Genomic DNA, 17779 nt, shown 5'->3' with positions numbered 1-17779 from the left:
CTCCTGCTCTCCTCCTGCAGACACACATTCACTCCAAATTACCTCAGAATGACTCGCAAATTGACTCTAGTTAAAGTCCTTCAGGCACGAGACAGAACTGTGTTTCCCTTTGAGCTTTTATTGCAGTGAAGCTCCTGTATTATTCTGTTTTGCTTTCATGTGGCCCAAGATATGAGAACAGAATGTGAAGACTCACTCAGTAGACATTTGTCACTATTAATAGATTTTGAATGAAGTGAACATGTCTCCTGTCCAGCCGCAGGAGGCTTCAGCTCTCTGGCTTCATGCTTCTGCAGACTGAAGCTGGACTCACAAGTGACCTTGTGGGGAAGCAGACATAAACTGAATGGAGGCAAGTGTGGTGAAACAACTTGAGAATAATTAAAGTAGACGGTTAAACGCAGTGGACACAGTTTTCTATTCTTCAGTGAAAGAGGAGGAGGTGAGATTATAAGTTTCTGCTTGACTTCCCGTCAGCTGCTCTGGGTTCAGTGGGTTGCCTTTCTCATTGTTGTTGTGATCCAACTAAGGAACTACTGATATAATGATCCGGAATCTAAATCATAAATATCAAACATGTGGGACATTATCAGGACAATACATCTGTTAACCCCTCACACTCTGTCCACATTTCTCCTCCCACTGCTGCGAGGGACAAATTGGGATTAAATCTGAAGATCTTGACTCGAATCTTCTACATCTGCAGGGCAACGATGTCATGGCAGGTGTTCTGCTCAGAGCAAAGTGTCAGGAGTGATCAACCAGACCACAGACCAACCAGTCCATTATAGGAAAGTGTAGTAATTGCTGCTTTTGGCTGTTGATAGTCGTCCTCTAATTGAATGAACTGAGTCGAGACATTAAAGCTTTAATGCTGAAGCCTGATTGGAAACAGTTCAGTGATTCTTTAATGAGAAATTAAATCATCAGGAATGAGTCCAGTTTATGATTACTGAACGGTTCAAAGACAGCGTGCGCTACCATCAAAATAAAACTGTACAAATACTATATGAACTGTTCTGAGCCCTCATACGAGACAAAACCATCTAATCTGTCTCCAGTCTGGTGGTTTGTGACCGTCATAAATCAGCTGGACGTTCATTAGCACTGCAGGAAGAAGCTGTAAACCTCCAGCGTCACATTTCATTCACCAATAACTAACAACAAAGGTGAGTTGTGTTTCTACCGTGCTGGAAAAACCAGCACAGAGCAGCACCACAACACATCTGCTGGTGACCAGTCATCAACAGGACCAGACGTTGTGTTTTGGTGCTGGTCCATGCTGGTTTTCCAGCAGGGAACAGTTCAGTGTCCGAACAGAAATCTCTGTCAGTTGAATGTTTGTTAAAGAGTCGTGCACACTGCTCACTCATCAGTCTCATTTAACACTACAATGTTTTATTTGTGGCGTCTCATTAATTCCCTTCAGTTCTTTCTAATCTTGAGCTCAAAGCTCTTTATAAAGCAAATGCCCATTCACACACAGACAGAGGCATTCAAGCATGTAAGCCGGGCACACACACACACACACACACACACACACACACACACACACACACACACACACACACTGTGTCAAAGCTCCTCACAGTCAGTAGTGAGGGGCGTGTCCTCCCTACTCTCAGTCTGACCAAGGCCCACATCTCTCAGCCAATCAGGAGCCACGGTCAGTCAGGCCACCTGTAAGTCCACTCCAGCCCCAGGATGGATGAATTGGCTCGGGCCATAAAACTGCTGAACATAAGAGATTTAAAGCAGCAGGAGGTGCTAAACCTGAGAAAGCTAGCTGCTTAGCTGAACAAAACTCTTTTCAGTAACAACAGCTTCTCTGTCGGCTGCAGAGATCCAGTCGTCTTCCTCCTCTGTGTGACAGTGTCAGAGGCGGCGAGCGGTGAAGTCTGGCTGCTCCTCTGACGAGCCTCTGGAGCTACTCTGGCTCTGACGCAGCGTCATCCTCCCACACAATGTCCCGCCCACAACAATACTGATTATTAACATACTTCATAAACCTGTAATCAGTCACAAAGTTATATAAATCTGCATAGTAACTAGTTACTGAATTTCTGATATAACACTTGAAACTTTGAAATACTTCAAATCTGGACACTAAGATTTATATTTTTACAGCAACTCATGGTGGCCTGTACGACATGTTCTGTCACTGCAGCACACTGAACATTTGTCCACATATTTGATATCTTATTAGCTGGTTGTCAGTTTTGGATTTGGATTGATTGCAGTGGAGTCAGATCACCTGTGCAGGTGGAGGCTGGCTGCTAATCGATGATTCAGAGCAGCTGGGGGCGTTCCCCTCCCAGCCAATCAGGGTGTGACCACGTCCTCATCAAAAGGCTTAAGACAGGTGGGAAATGGCACCCAGGTGGCTCCCACTCTCATACTGAATCTGAATCTGCCCCTGACTTCCTGAGAACCTGGTTCCTCTTTAGATCACCAGCTAGACTCTGTTTAGGCCCCATGTGTTCTCCTGGCTGCCCACAGCTTTCTTGAGGAAACTCTGTTTATTGGGGAACCTTTAAACCCAAACCCCCCTCACACCTTCAGTGCACCATGTTAGTGCCCTGGTGTTTGTAGCACATTATTTACATTTGTTTTACATGTATACATACATTACATTTATTCATTATATCTGGAAGTTGTTGGTTTACTGTTCATGCAGCAGACACTAGTTTTACATGTGTGTTAATGTTTGTCTGTAGGTCTGCTGGTCTGTGAACAGTTTACTGTCAGTACTGCCACAGTTTGATCTTCATGAAGGCCTGCTGGCACCTGATGTGACTCCATTTTCAACATAATAGTAGTTCTTTATGTTATTCAATCAAACGAAGCAGTTGTTAATGTCTTCCCTGATCTCCTCTGCAGTGCTTTGCACCACAGACCTCCTGACGGAAACAAATTATTTTCTGCAGCTGTGTTTCAGAAATCTTGCTGGAAGGAGAAACGCCTCCCTCCTTCTATATTCTGCATTCGTGCAGATTTTGTGACTGGCCTCTAATGTAGTTTCAGCCACAGCGCTCAGTCATCTGCCATGATAGGATTTCCTACATAGCCCACAATGCAACCTGCTGAGAGTCTGAACTTGATGGATTTCAGCTGTGGTGATGCATTATGTTACAGCAGGAGATGAAGCTGAAATCATCCAGTAAAATGAGAGTCATTCCCCTTTCTCAGATCACACCATGTCCTGCGGCGGCTCGGTTGGAGCTGCTGTGGGTGGAGACAGTTTGTGTCTCGCTCTTACGTAGAGATCTCCGTATGATCACCAAGTCCACTTTGATCAAATCTCTCTTTGGGGCCTGAATCATGTGTCGTGAAGAACGATGATCCTGTTACTGATGCCAAACATAATGTTTAACTCTTCTGTGTCATCTGCCAAATACTTCGCGTTAGTTATCTGACACGCCTAACAACAGTCTGCTTCCCTTGACTTTGATTTTGTAAGAGTAGCATGTGATGTGTTTAACGGTTTCAGGCTGTGAATGTGGATTCAGAGGCCTGTCAGTGCCAAGGTATGCAGCCGAAAGCTGCTAAAGATCACACTCCCTCCGGTTAAATGACTGTGTCAATACCCAGCATGCTCAAACTTCTAATCTCCCAGCAAATACCTCCAGCAGGACCTGCACTCATTTGGAGAAGACAGAAAGGGGCTCTGAACGACTGGTAACTGTGGTTATAGTTCACAGATCAGTGTTGGGCCATTTCTCTCAGAACCTCAGAGTGATTTAAAACTCCACAATCTGATTTTCTCTCAGCTTTTCTAATTCATTTAGAGACCTGGAGGCTGAACGGTTGGATGTTGGAGGTTAAACTGATAACTTCAGATCAACACGTGGTCATATTCCGACAGTTGAATATGTATGCCAGCATCTCCCAAAAAGATCCATGTGTTTTTACTACATCTACTGTGATATTTCTCATCAGCCTGTTTTGGTTTTATAACATTACAAAAAAAATCCAGAAAAAAATAAATGAAATGATTTTGAAAGGAAGGGGGCTCGTGTTTGACTAGGCTTTCTTTTAAATCAGGATAGAATTAGTCTTTAATTATATATAATTATAAAGATGTGCACATTGAGAACGATCCAGCTACCTGTGCCACATGTGTGTACAACACAGAACAACCAACAAACTCACAGAGCAACGTTAGAAAATGGATAGAAAAGGTTTTATTGAGGATCAGAACCACAGTTAACAATGTTTACATATCAGGAGCGTTCAGAGACCCTACAGATGAATCTGCTGAACTCATGTCAGTGTTTCACTTGTTTCCACCTCAGCAGTCGTAGTCCTGCACCATAGTGAAAAAGAACGTGCAGACGCTGGTCCAGGAGTTGTTGCAGTGCTCCTCTGCCAGCTTCTTGTTGTCATCCTTACAGGATTTGACAGGTCCGGGTGCAGGCGGTGGGCTGGAAGGCGAGTCGGTCTTCCTCTGTGCACTGTGGAGTCTGAAATGAGCCTCTCTGGCAGCTCTTCTGCACATACCAGCCTTGACCAGTGCTTTACTGTCCTGGCACAAATTCTTCTGCTTCCTCAGCGCCCTGGCCATTTGCTTCCAGTAAAGTTTGACATTGGAGGCGTACTGCGGACACACAGATGGTCTGGCGACGTACTCGCAGCTGAAGCTCCTGCCCCCCTTCTTGCAGGTGAGTCCGAGGACGTAAAGCTCGTCACCTGTTGCTGCCCACGTGCACTCTGACTTGTCTTTGGTGACCATTTTGCCCTTAATGGGCTGTGCAGAGACAGATTTGGGCTGACGGCTCATCTTTACTCCCGCCCTGTCCTTGTGTTGTCCTCTGTCCACCCCTCGTCCCCTGCGTCCATGACTCTTCTGACAGCTGCTCAACATCAGCTGATGGGAAATACAAGCCAGGACCAGCAGGATGGTGACATTGGTGAGGAGAGCCATGAAATCAGCACAACACACTCTGCAAGAGGATAAATTCAGATTTAGATCTCTAACCTCAAATGCTTCACATGCCTCAAAGTTCCCCTCTTTAAAAGAAACATTACAATCCATTTTCAGACCTGTGAAGGCTGCAAGTAATATGTGCACAGCGTCTGAGTCAAGACAAGTTTCCTTACGGGAACAAAAGGTGTATCGTATCATCATATCGCATCACAACGTATCGTATCATCATATCGCATCACAACGTATCGTATCATATTGCAACCTGCATTACTGTATCGAATGTATCACATTGGAACACAACTTGATGTATCGTAACATGTTGTATCATATATTTTCATATGGTCTCTGAACAAATAGAATCATATTGTTCTACACTGCACCGTACTGTATCATATAGTAACACAATTGTAGTCTGTAATCAGATACACTTTGGCCAGCTACAGATCTACAGTCCCAACACATCAGTGTTCGATGGGAATGAGACAAAGAGTTTCAGCACAACTGCTGAAACATCTGAGGTGCTTTACAGAACACACAGTTATTGAAGAGATTACAAATGAAACACACAAGGCATTTCAAAAAGTTGCATATAAAGACTGAAATAGATTAGAAGATGAAAATGAGCTATGTATGAATAATTCAGGTATGAAGTAAAACAAATGTCAACACAACTTCAAGTGCAAACACAGTTTGTAGCAACATAACATGGATTCAGCAGAACAAACATAAGGAATAGATTAAATAGATTAATACCATGCAGGAATGTACACATTATAACACTACAGCTGCCCCACACACACTCCTGTACAAGTTCTGATACTATACTAATTACAAATCAGTTAGTTATTAGGCAGCGTTACAGAAGAAGCAGTAATGATTCAACATACCTGAAGTTGTCAGAGGAAACTTACAGTCCCGACACCTGAAAGCTCAGAGTCGCCTTCACCTGCAGCTCCAGCCTGCTGCTGCAGATCAGTACACACACACACACACACACACACACACACACACACACACACACACACACACACACACACACACACACACACACACACACACACAGGAGGGCTTACACAGTTTGCTGAGTTCACCACTAGCCAATAGGAGGGCAGCCTGTTGGAGGTATTCTGAGTCAAACTGCTGCCTATAAAATCATTTGTGTTTCAATAAATCCTGCAGAGGCAGGGACACCTCAAACCAAGACATGGTTTTCATTAAAAGAAGCTTGAAATGCAGCTTTTTAACATGTTAAATGCTAATCAAGTTACTGAAATGATTCTGGTAAAATCAGATGACATCAGAGATCATTTCACCTAAAACTACAGACCTCACTGCATCATTCTCTGACAGCTTTCATCTCCTCTGTCCTTCTTGTTCTTCAGGTCTGAATCATCAGCACACTCCCATGAAGACAACACACAGCTGCAGGTGGAGAAGGTGCCAAAGATTCAAGACACTGTGGCCTCAGAAGGCACACCAGCCTCCACTCCTGCTGGGTCGGCGCTGGTTTCCTCCGGGTGCTCCGGTTTCTCCCACAGTCAGCATTTGGACAATAAGTGTTGAATTTGATTTCTGACAGCTGAGGAACAATGTGGGTTAGATGTTAAATGACTAAAGAGTGAGATAGATTCTGATCAGACCCAAAAGTATCGGTCAAAATGTGAATATATAGGGGCACCGCATAGCTCAGTTGGTAGCGCGTGCGACCCATGAGCCGAGGCTCTGCAGCGGACCTGGGTTCGACTCCCGGCCCGAGTCCCTTTGCTGCGTGTCACTCCCTCTCTCTTACCCTGTTTCCTGTCAAACTCTTCATCTGCACTATCAATAAAGCCAGAAAAAGGCCAAAAAAATACTTTAAAAAAAAAAAAAAAAAAAATGTGAATATATAGAATATATGAAGAATCGGTTCTGAATGTGTGTATTTTGGAGCAGCAGCTGACGGCCCAGAGGGAACTGTTACCCTCAGAAACCAGAGCCAGCGACAGCACCGGTGTGATGCAGAACATATAAACTAGCTTTCTGTGCATCCACATATATGGAAAAGCACCACTTGTCTGATACTCTGCAGATCCAGCTGTCATGCTAACAATTCAAAGTGTAAAATGACTGAATGGAAGAAATGAAGCAGCAGTCACTATCGGGCAGACGAGGCTGCACAGGATTTCTCTTTAGCTGTCTGCTTTGGGTGATCCTCAACTTCTCATCAGCGTTTACTGAGAGTACAAACCCGTAAACACCAGATTTATTTTGAGATGTTGTGACTGTCAGTTTGCTGCTTCACAGGAACTTCTCCTTCAAGGAGTTTAATATAAACAAATGTGAGTGAGTCCTGTAACATTCTGTGTCCAGCACAGCCTGCCAGAGACTGCCAGAGATGAAATGGCTGCAGATATCTTGAAATGCCAGATGTCCCTGCAGGAGGAATCACCTGCTGGCAGGACTGTCTGTTGACTGAAGCAACAGCGACACCTACAGGTCAAACACGGTACAGCAGCTAATCCCTCTATGACAATAGGATCATAATGATTTCCATGAGGCCATCAAATCTCCTTCAGCTGAATGTTGTTATTAAGAAGGAACGACACAGAAATATTAAGATGGAAGTTTATTTATTTATTTATTTGATACAATCATTTTCACATTCAGTACACGTGTCACATGTCGGCCTCTTCAGACACAAAACAACTTTACTGTGATGTAATATTCAAGGTAGTATTAAATGATGCAGTACACAAGTTAACAAACAAAAGTCCAAATAAGTGACACATGAGTGGTGGTCTCTCCTGTGCTGGGCTCACATGATGCTGTAACCTAGAACTTCCTGTCTGAACCATTTAGCTAAACATTTGTTCTTACACATCTGAGACGTTTTTTTGTTTTTCTCCCGCTGTGACATTTGGAGGATGATGCACGCAGGCCTCAGTAATAAATCCGGCCTGGACGTCACAGCAGTACCATCCCTTCCCCTGAGGAGAGCGCTACAGTTCTTCTAGCTCAGTCGACACACTTCTGGTCTGGAGTTTCCCTCCGAGGGCGATTTAATCAGACAGCAGAAGTTATCTTCATCAGAATTTAAACATCTGTGAATAACAGAGGGGGAAATGATTTGCATCAGTATGCAAAAGTTAGATTTCTCAAATGAATGCTGGAGGCAAACTAGATTTAAACACAGTCCCTTATTCCACCACGGTACTTTTAATCACAAATCAATAATACAAGCTGTGCTGATGGCCAGGCCTTCCTTACCCTCCTCGTTAGTTCCGAAACAATCCGATGACGTAGCCGCAGATGCCTTGAAGCGACCTCCAGCAGTACTGCCGAGCCATCCTCTTGGCGTTCGTCTCAGCAGGAGGTGTCGTTGGCTGTGGTCTGCTTCTCTGTGTGGTCCTTACCCTCGCTGTGACTCGAGCGGGTTTCCTTGGTGAATCAGGCCTCGTAGGTGCAGGAGGTCTTGCAGGCCTTCCTGTTCTGGAAGCCCCCTCTGACCACGGCCGGGAGAAGGAGGAAGATGAGAAGACCATCTGAGAGTCATCACTTGCCATCCTGCACATGTGAGGTTTGATCTGCCTCGGTGCCTGGCAGGCGTTGTGCAGCTTCCTGAGGCCCCACATCATCTGGATGAAGTAGTGACGAGGGTTTTTGCTGTAGGAGCGGCAGGTTTGAGGCGTGCCCAGGTATTCACACCAGTAGGAGCGCTTGCTGCCCTGGCAGGACAACCTCAGCCTGGTGAAGTCCCCTTGACCCGTGATGATCATGTTGCAGACGTCATTGTCCTTGGTTTTGAATTTGATGGGATCTTCCCAGATGCTTTGCCTCCTGACGCTCTGAGCCTCAGCTGACTGAGGGCAGCAGGCGAGCAGCAGCAGCAGGACGCTGGCCTGGATCCACATGGTGTCGGACAGATGCTGAGTGGCAGAGGAGGACAGAGGGACTGCTCGAGCTGAGGGTCCCTCCTGCTATTTATTGGCCGAGCTGACAAAGAGGGAATTCAGGGTATGAAGAGGAAAAAAAAAAAAAAAGCAGTCCGACTAAACGACAGCTGAAGGGGAGGAGGAGGAGGAGAACAGTGACGACATCAGTTGTTGCTGTCTGGAGAAATCATGGGGCCACATGAGTTGTTGGCCGTGATGCTCACGTTCATCCAGCTCTTATGTTAGAAGTGCAAACTGTCACACACACAGAATCTGAATGTCACTCTCATCTGAAGAACAATTTATCACACATTTTTCTTGCCAGAGGGTTCATGTAATCATGCAAACAACATAGTTGTGGATAATCCTCTCGGGTCTGCTGACAACATCTCAATTATAAAGAAATGTGTTGTGTCTGAGAATTCACTCATGTAAACAAGCCGCCTGAAGCCTCAAGTTCTGCCTGTTTTAAAAGGCAGCTGGAGCTCAGAACCAGGCAGCGAAGCCTATCATTTCCTCCCAACATAAACACAATTAGACGGCACAGCCGCGAGGAAACGTGAGTGGAAGTCACTCGCACATGCCAGGCTAAGTTCAGTGTGGTGTGTGTGGTCAGTAGTTCCTGTGCCAATTAAAAAGAACAAGAAGTGACTGTATGAGACCAGCGTGGCGTCTGATGCTGAGGGCGGGCGTCTCAAATGGCTTCACTCTGGACAAAAAGGTCCCGTTATGAGCAGTCGGCACATCAGGAAGAGATTTAGCTTCAGCAAGTGGACTGAAAAGAATTGTTGCATCCAAAAAACACATAGTGTGTGTGTGTGTGTGTGTGTGTGTGTGTGTGTGTGTGTGTGTGTGTGTGTGTGTGTGTGTGTGTGTGTGTGTGTGTGTGTGTGTGTGTGTGTGTGTGTGTGTGTGTGTGTGTGTGTGTGTGTGTGTATGAAGCTTTCTAAAGGTAATCAGTATACTCAGCTTTACATCATGACTTCCATTGATTTCGTCACCAGGAGGATGAGCGCCTCTCTTTTTCTGATATGAATTCTTGAGTCTCTTCTCTAAACCGTGATGGTGAGATTGCAGCAGTTTCACTGACAGACTGTGTGATGAAACTTTCAGCCTGTGGAAATACAAAGTGTGCTGTTTCCTGCTGTGCATATATAATGTGTATGTATATACTGAGAGGAGAGACTTTGTCCAGTGAAACAAATAGTTTTAACTCATCAAGAAAGATTAATCAAAAGGAAAAGACACATTTGATACACACGCAGTAATATTTATAATATATGTAGCATTTTCTCTTCTGTCTCATCTGGTGAGTTTTCCTCGTGACAGCAACAAATATAATGCAGTTAATTTTGTCGGTGCTTTTCTCCAGAGCTCCTTTAAGTGCATAATGTTATAGCACTGGAGCTCCGGCTGGTAAGTGCATGTTTGGCCCCTCGAGCTGAAGCTGGTCTGTACATAAAGTTACATACAACTTGTTCAGAACCAGAAGAAAACCTTCCAGCACAGCGTCTGGAGTGCAAACAAACACAGTAAAATAGATTTCCTCTGAACCGCTGCTTCTGTGTTTCCAATTGTTTTTATTTTTTGTTCTCCTATACGAGACTGTTTAGGAGGAATGAGTCGGCATGTGTGGTTTTGCTGCTGGTGTTCATTCACGTTCTGCTCGGTGCCTGAGAAAGAACCTCAGAGCGAAGCTTATGGAAGAAGATAATCATCTCCTGTTGAAAATAGCTGACCAGTAACGCAAACAAGTGGGTTCTGTTGAGCAGCGGCAGAACCACATTAGAATGTGCAGAGTTGTGTTAGTGTCTTCAGATACACTGTGAGCACAATGTCTCCTGTTACAGGTCATTTGTTTTACAGAAGACAGAACAACATCTGTCACACACTCATTTTCAGCAGAACACCGTTATGTCTGTATAATGCTCAGGTTCATAATGTTATTTTGGGTTGCTACTAGAACAGTTTCATACTTCAGTGTTCAAAACATCCGTTTTCTCTGTTTATTTAAGGAACTCTGCTCTGATTGGTCAGCTCACACAGGCCTGAGCCAGCACTGCTAATAACAAAGCAGCTGTGCTGAATCAGTTTGTGCTGCCACACTAGCCACCAGGCATAAATCATGCAAATGTGTTAGTGATGTCATGTGATGTCACAAAGTCACAGAATTAAAGGCGGGGCTACTGGAGAGGCGTTTCAGGAGCAGTGTTCTCTGTAGGAGAGACGAGCTTCTATCTGCAGGACAACATTTAAAAAGATTAATCGTCTCCTTAAAACTGAAACTCCGTCCGTTTCTGTCCAGAGGCTCTTAATGTTAACAACACTGAAATAAAGAATGACAATAAAATACCAATTAATTGAAGTTTATTCACAATTTATACACTCTCTTTTCACCAGCACATAAAAAGTTCCTCTTCAGTGGCTCCATCAGTGCCCAACTCTGCAGCATCGCAGTCCAACCAGTGACCACTGACGGCCTCCATCCAGATTTCTGACAGGCCTACAAGATATATCTACTTTAAGCACTTAGAGTAATCATACACTTCTCTTCCATGACGGGTCACATCCAGACTCTAGCAGACAAGAAACTCATGATAGTCTTGTCAAAGTGAGCACACAGACTTAAAAAATGTCCATCTTAACAAGAAACAAGTAAAAAAAAAAAACTTCAACAAGGCTAAACTCATGCTAACTGAAGTCATTTTGAATTTACATCATAAGCAAGGCTTATTCATTTTTTAAATATAGAATACAGTCTGTAAACTGTCACATGTATACAGGGGGTCCCATTAGTTCACCTGGTAGAGCGGGCGACCCACGTGCAGAGGTTCTGTCCTCGCTGCAGCGGCCCGGGGTTCCAGACCGGCTCGGGGTTCCGGTCCGGCCCAGGCCCTTTGCTGCATGTCACCCCCATCTACATCTCTCACCCTGTTTCCTGTCATCTCTCAATAAAGCCATACAAAAAACTACCACATTTATACACTGGTATGTGGTACTGTTCATGTATACTAGCATCTATATGAACTGCTGTCTGCAGTCTAGCTGTAGCAGCTAGCTTACTAGCCTAAGACATAATTAGCCTACAGAGAGTCTGTGGGGCAAATTAAAAAAGGAAAGAGGCGACTACTCAAAAATCCTGTCAGCTTTTTCCTATAATCACAAATGTGAGGTGAAAACATTGAAATGTCTTCATTTTTTTAATCTTGTCCACAGTTTTTAACTCAAGTTAATCTAGAACCATATTTTTAGTAGTCTAAACCCTTACGTTAGGTATTTACTGTAGGCTAGCTTATTCTGCTATTTCACTGTTGGCGTACTCAGACACAGTTAGCTGGACTGGAAACATTCTGTTAAGATGGACATTATTTTTTCACAGTGTGCATCGACACCATCAACTGTGCAACTCATTCTACTGGTTTTCAACTACTTGATTGACAGCATTCGCTCGGGCCATGACTGGATTGTCTAACTTTTCACCAGACGCTGACAGCAGCTGCAAATCTGACCTGTAAACACGGAGGCGAGGTGGGTGGGAAAACTGTATTGGCTTGCCCAAATGCTTTAGTGATAAATTCAGCATATTTCTCAGCCAACATCATCAGTAAAGAAACACAAAATAACAAAAAAAATAGCTCTTGAATACATTCACTCGTTCAGTATTGTTTAAATGTATGTATCCAAAGCTACTGAGGGGTTTAAAAAGCAGACACAAGCACAGAACTGATGGACCGCTAAAGACCTGAGACCTACGGTAAAAAACAATTTGGCTTGAGAAAGTTTTTCTCCATTTTAAACATATGTGATCACTTTGAAAGCAAGACAGATCTCAACTGTCATGTCAGTGAACTCAACACAATGGTGTGTGTTGTTAATTCATCACCTGTGGAACAACCTGTGAGCCCGACACTAAGCCTTAATCATGTGATTTAAAGGGAAAATCCACCATGTACACTTACACTGTAGGTAAAATGGTCTAATTTGATCTCATTGATTGTTGTTGAATTGTTGGTACTCCTGTGATTAATCATCATTAGTCTGATTCATCATATCCAACCTGAAGGGAAGAGTCCTAAAACAGTCTAAAGATAAATATGAGGCTCCAAGGTTATTATAAAAGTAAAAAACATAGAACACATACTGAATGTCTTCTATAATCTTTATGATTTCTCCTAAAGGTTTTATACATTAACAGCCCCTAGATGTCAGCCATGTCCCTTTTCCACCTGGACACAGCCCTCCTCCCTCCCACCAGACTCCATTAACAAAACCAGCTATTTTACATCACAGATCATCGTAAATTTCCTACATTCAAACTTGATATGAACCAAATACAACTCATAAACTGTCTTTGTTTAGTTTGTTTACTGTTCCAACAACCACCAGCTCTGGTTTCACACAGCAAGTGGTTGTCTGGCCCAGAAGAGGTTGAAAATCTTGTACATCCTAAAAATTCTTAGAAGTGAGAAAGTTTCAGGTTCAGTCCTTCTCTTTACTGACACAACATCTGGTGGAGGAGCTACAACTATAAATTGCATTATTTTAAAATGTAACTTGGCAGAAAAAAATTTAAACCACAAAGTCGCAATATGTAAAAAAATAGACACTATTTAAGTTCTGATTATAAGTTTGACTAACTTTTTATATTAATTTGTAGGTTGTTTAAAGGCATTCTGGGAAATGTAGAAAATTAAGACCTGACACAAAAGAAGCTGATACAGGTTATGGAAAAGTGGGTATGCAAAAAAAGTCAAAGTAAAAATGAAAGCGTTAACCCACGTTTAAAATCTCAGGTCGATGTTTCTTTAGCAGTGTAAGTGCCTGGGCTGGATTTTCCCTGAGCACATCTGTCTCAACACCAGGTGACACATACATCTGAAAGGCAACCAGTCATCTGCAACCTTCCCCAAACTAGTCAAACGGTGGATGTTTTGTAATATTGTAAACATTTTCTTTTTTTAAATCATGCTAAATTTCCTCATATTAATCACAAAGCTCCACCAGCGAGGCAGCTGTATGTGTTGGTATCATCCCGTCCTCACACATGAAGGTTCAGGGAGGTGCAGGACAAACGGCCTCCGACTGACCTTTCAGCCACCGTCCTCTGAAGCACATTGAAAACATTAAAATAAACAGGCACCACAGTTACTGTTGTGTCCTCTTGCTGAGTGTATTTTCAGCTTGATTTTGTGTCTGAACAAATGTAAACGCAGACGCAGCAGTCCTTTGAAAGATGCAGAAAAGTGTGGCTCAGATTGAAGCTGAGGGAGAAGTCTGAAGTCCTGCAGGCAGAGTTTCTTGGAGGGTTCAGACGACGTTGGAGGAAAAAGACTGAACTGCAGGCGACGATCTGCCTGGTTGAGGAGGTTGAAGTTAAAAACATCCAAAGGACTCTGTGTGTTTTTCTGTTTTAAGGAAACCAGCTTATATCGAGCTTCTTCTGGTCCGAGGGCTCGTGAAACAAACAGCTGGAACATGGATGGAACAAAATAAAGGTTTTGATTAGTAAAGCCACAATACACCAATCATATCTGTTTATCTTTACACATTATTAAACATGCATACTACTGCACTTGTTCCAGTTTAGGAAAAGTTAAAGTACAACTTGTGTTTCTTTGTGTCTGACAAATCACATTAACCTGCACTGATCAGTCCTCATACTGAGTCTTTGAACAGATACAAACAGAATAATCTGACTTGTTTCCAACACAAATCACGTTGGTCTCCCTTCTGAGAATCCTCCATTCAGGTGAAACTGCTTTGAAATGCAGAACTGTTACTAACTCTCATTTGGCAGTCGACTTCTTCAGGAAAATTAGATTTTTAGACTCGATACAAGAACAAATGGCTTGTTAAATGGGTGTGTTAACCACAATGGCTCTGAACCGTTATATTCCACACTATTGATCGGAGATTCGGGGCCCATTCAGCTGCTGGATCAATTGTAACTCAACTTAATGGCCATAAACTAAAATGGAAAGAAATGCAGGAGGAAACTTACTGTGGTGAATCCTAGTTCCAGTTTTCGATGGCACTGCGTAGACAAATATTGGATAAAAATGAATTAGAGTTTTTAAACATTGTGTGAATAATTCAACACGTACTGTATTATCTCTGTTCTTGTGGTTGCTCAGGAGATTCATGCAGCTCCGGCTGGGTTGTGAAATAACAGACTGCAGTGATACTTTCATGACACTCCAGAGTTCTCAAAGACTGCGAGGAGCCTCGTGCTACTGACATAAATCTAACTATTGATTTAGTTCTATACTGCTGGCTGAGAGTAACGTGCTTCCCTCAGGATAGTTAACTCCTTACCTGTTCTCTTCGTTATATTGAGTCAATGATGGCCAGAGACAGTGTTTAGTCAAGCTTCATATTGTATGTAAGACGGTTTAGATCATAATAACTATATACTAGTGATCTGTCCTTGTATCTAGAACCATGTGATGAGAAGGGAGACTGGTTCACAAGGCTGCTTAATAAGTTGATTAAAAGGAAGTGAATCTGCATCTATACTGATAATCATTTCCTGCTCGTCTTTGTCATTCATGACAGTAAATGAAGAGTCTTTGGGTTTTAGACTTGAGGACTCTTCATTCAGCACCCAGAGGGCTCAAACATGGTGTGTTAAATGACTTGAAGGATTCACCACAACTGAAAGTAAATGTCCTGATAACGGCACAAAGCTGGTCCGACAGGTTACTGACTGCTTTGTGAACGAGGCAGTTTTTAGAAGCACATGATGTTATCTTCAATAAACATCAAACTGAGACAAAATGGTGAATTCAGCATCTCTCCTCTGCAGCACACTGACTAAGCAGTCACAAGTGAACACTGTGAGGACATTTACAGTTCGTTAGTGATTCCAAAATTAGCAACTCTCACCACGATGGTTTTCCTGCAAAGTCACTGTAAGCAGAAAAGCACTACAACAAGCTGTAAAGAGGTGCTGGAGGGTTAGAGAGGTGCGTAAACGAATATAAAGACATGAAATTATAAACAGAGGGAGATCATTGGCAGGATGACGGCAGACAAACAAGATGACAGCTGTGCAAAAACATAAACGTTAAAGAGAAAAGGAATAACATAATGTTAGAGAAGCAGAAGTCTGAAGGTGTCCTGTACCTTTCAGGAGCCAGAACAAGAGCCGGCTCTCTGTCACCAGTCGATGTGCCTCGGAGGAGCCGAGGCCCGCGGGAACCTGTTCATTGTGTCGTATGTAGGGATGCTACGAGCGCAGGAACACACCACGGCACAACGTTAACAACACACAGAGAAAAGTCAACTGTCACCATTTTGTTAACAAACTCTCGTCTGCTTCTCTTTCTGTTACCTGGTGAAGAGCAGCAGGACGAGTGTTTCATAAGGCAGAGAGCAGAACAGCTTCATCAACATCCTCTCACTGATCACTGAACTGTCAGTTAAAGGGGCAACAAGTAAATTTAGTCCCTTCTGGAAGTGGGAAAATAATTCTATTAGTGGGGTTGATGGGGTTGCTGATCAATAACGATGCAAGAATTATTTCACCAGGTTCTGAGATTTCTGCCTTTTGTATTTGCAGGTTAGCCGGACAGATTTCCATCAGGTGTAGATTGTTTTAAAGGACCAGTGTGTAGGATTCGCTGCTTGTTTCTACCTGATAAAAACATGAAGGACAATAAAGGATGTCTCAGTGTTTGTTTTGTCCATTCTGGGCTACTTTAGAAACATGATGATGCAACATGGACCTGCTCCCTCTGTATTTTATTCCAATAGTTCCCCCTAAATCCTACAAACTGGACCTTTTTTAAAACCCGATGCACGCTCCTGCTGTGTACACATGGCTTCTTTGTCACTTCACAGGTTAACATGGTTTAAAAAGAAACAGGAATGTGAAGCGTCAGTCTTTCAGCAGCTACTGTTTGTCGATGATGGAGGATATATGCAGATTACTCAGTGCCCCTTTAAAAGTGTTTCTGGTGGTTTGTAATTTTCATTCCAACGTTTTGTGTCCAAACCAAGAAACGTTAAAAAGTTTTTGTTTTTCGACACCCAGAAAATAGTCCAATCGCCTTCTGGAATAAAACTCCACAAGTTCAATAAGTTTCAAAGATGTTGTGAGGGGTAATTGTGGAAGCAAAGACCAGCTGATGTCTGGTCTTCTCTGTAATTTAGCTCTTTTGCTCTCTTCCTATAGTTTCTGTTACAGTAGGATGGCTGTCCAAATGCATCCTCGTCCAAATGCAACATAAAAATACATGAAAACATGCAGTTAGACGTTCTTGTTAAATTTAAGAAGAAATCAAAGAAGCAGCATTCCCATCATCACACCAAAGCTTGCCATGCTTGCCTCTCTCTGAACAAAATGATCAGGTGTACATTCATGGGACTTTGGCTGACTCTAAACGAGAGGAAACAGGAAGATGCTTCATTCCAGTGTGCACACATAACATGCAGTATGTTAGTGACATGCTCCATTCCCCCAAAGCCACACAGCAGAAGATTTGGCAACAAGACAGAGAGAAGTAATGGTATCAAAAATGTCAAAAGACAGACTGACGAAAAAACTGTAATACAGCAAATCACACCAATCTCATGTCTGTGCATTAAATACAGAGTTTAACTCAGGACACAGATTAGCTTAGCATAAAGCTTAGCTTAGCATAAAGACTGAAAGCAGCTCGTCCACAGATCAAAAATATGATTACAAGCACATTAATTAAGAATAATTAAAACCCTGTATGTTTAATCTGTACATAAACCATTGTCCTATGTTCCCAAAATTATGCTTTTCAAGGGTCTAATGTTCCTGAGACCTTCTGTCCCGATCGTCATACGTTCACTGACAGGGTTACAGCAGGGTTGGAGGTTACGTCGCTGTTTTTAAACCTTGTTTCAATTCCATTGTGTTAATAAGTATGCTGAAGAGGTGTCGGTAAGCAGATTTTATTAAATTAAAAAC

At 43.0% G+C, this 17779-nt stretch overlaps 3 protein-coding genes across 5 annotated transcripts in view; all 3 read right to left on the bottom strand.

The window, feature by feature from the left end:
• Window positions 1-4174: 4174 nt before the first annotated feature.
• Window positions 4175-6568, bottom strand: fgfbp1a (fibroblast growth factor binding protein 1a). The gene is made up of 3 exons (XM_037077465.1): window positions 6255-6568; window positions 5815-5892; window positions 4175-4943 (listed from the first exon to the last, which is right to left on the bottom strand). Exon 3 carries the CDS (start codon window positions 4922-4924, stop codon window positions 4292-4294), a length of 633 nt encoding a protein of 210 aa, XP_036933360.1. The 5' UTR covers window positions 4925-4943; window positions 5815-5892; window positions 6255-6568; the 3' UTR covers window positions 4175-4291.
• A 964-nt stretch (window positions 6569-7532) lies between these two features.
• On the bottom strand, window positions 7533-8819 carry fgfbp2a (fibroblast growth factor binding protein 2a). The gene is made up of 2 exons (XM_037077544.1): window positions 8174-8819; window positions 7533-8007 (listed from the first exon to the last, which is right to left on the bottom strand). Exon 1 carries the CDS (start codon window positions 8815-8817, stop codon window positions 8182-8184), a length of 636 nt encoding a protein of 211 aa, XP_036933439.1. The 5' UTR covers window positions 8818-8819; the 3' UTR covers window positions 7533-8007; window positions 8174-8181.
• A 4160-nt stretch (window positions 8820-12979) lies between these two features.
• The window catches only part of prom1a (prominin 1a), a 73129-nt gene continuing 68329 nt past the window's right edge, over window positions 12980-17779 (bottom strand). For 2 of the 3 annotated variants that reach the window (XM_037076288.1, XM_037076285.1), the window contains 3 exons: window positions 15964-16066; window positions 14840-14872; window positions 12980-14306 (listed from right to left, as the gene is read on the bottom strand). In XM_037076288.1, the coding sequence (XP_036932183.1) occupies window positions 15997-16066 (70 nt within the window). In that variant the 3' untranslated portion in view covers window positions 12980-14306; window positions 14840-14872; window positions 15964-15996. The remainder of the gene's footprint in view (window positions 14307-14839; window positions 14873-15963; window positions 16067-17779) is intronic. The other variant, XM_037076287.1, reaches the window with a different exon arrangement.

This window comes from Acanthopagrus latus, chromosome 18 (genome assembly GCF_904848185.1).
Source record: "Acanthopagrus latus isolate v.2019 chromosome 18, fAcaLat1.1, whole genome shotgun sequence".
In the NCBI taxonomy this organism is placed as follows: Eukaryota; Metazoa; Chordata; class Actinopteri; order Spariformes; family Sparidae; genus Acanthopagrus; species Acanthopagrus latus.
Note: the sequence above shows the minus strand (reverse complement) of the source record. Positions and strands in the feature narration are given on the sequence as shown.

What these genes read in the sequence shown, in the direction of transcription:
- fgfbp2a (XM_037077544.1), bottom strand. Translation starts at nt 8,817, where the DNA reads ATGTGGATCCAGGCCAGCGTCCTGCTGCTGCTGCTCGCCTGCTGCCCT.
- fgfbp1a (XM_037077465.1), bottom strand. Translation starts at nt 4,924, where the DNA reads ATGGCTCTCCTCACCAATGTCACCATCCTGCTGGTCCTGGCTTGTATT.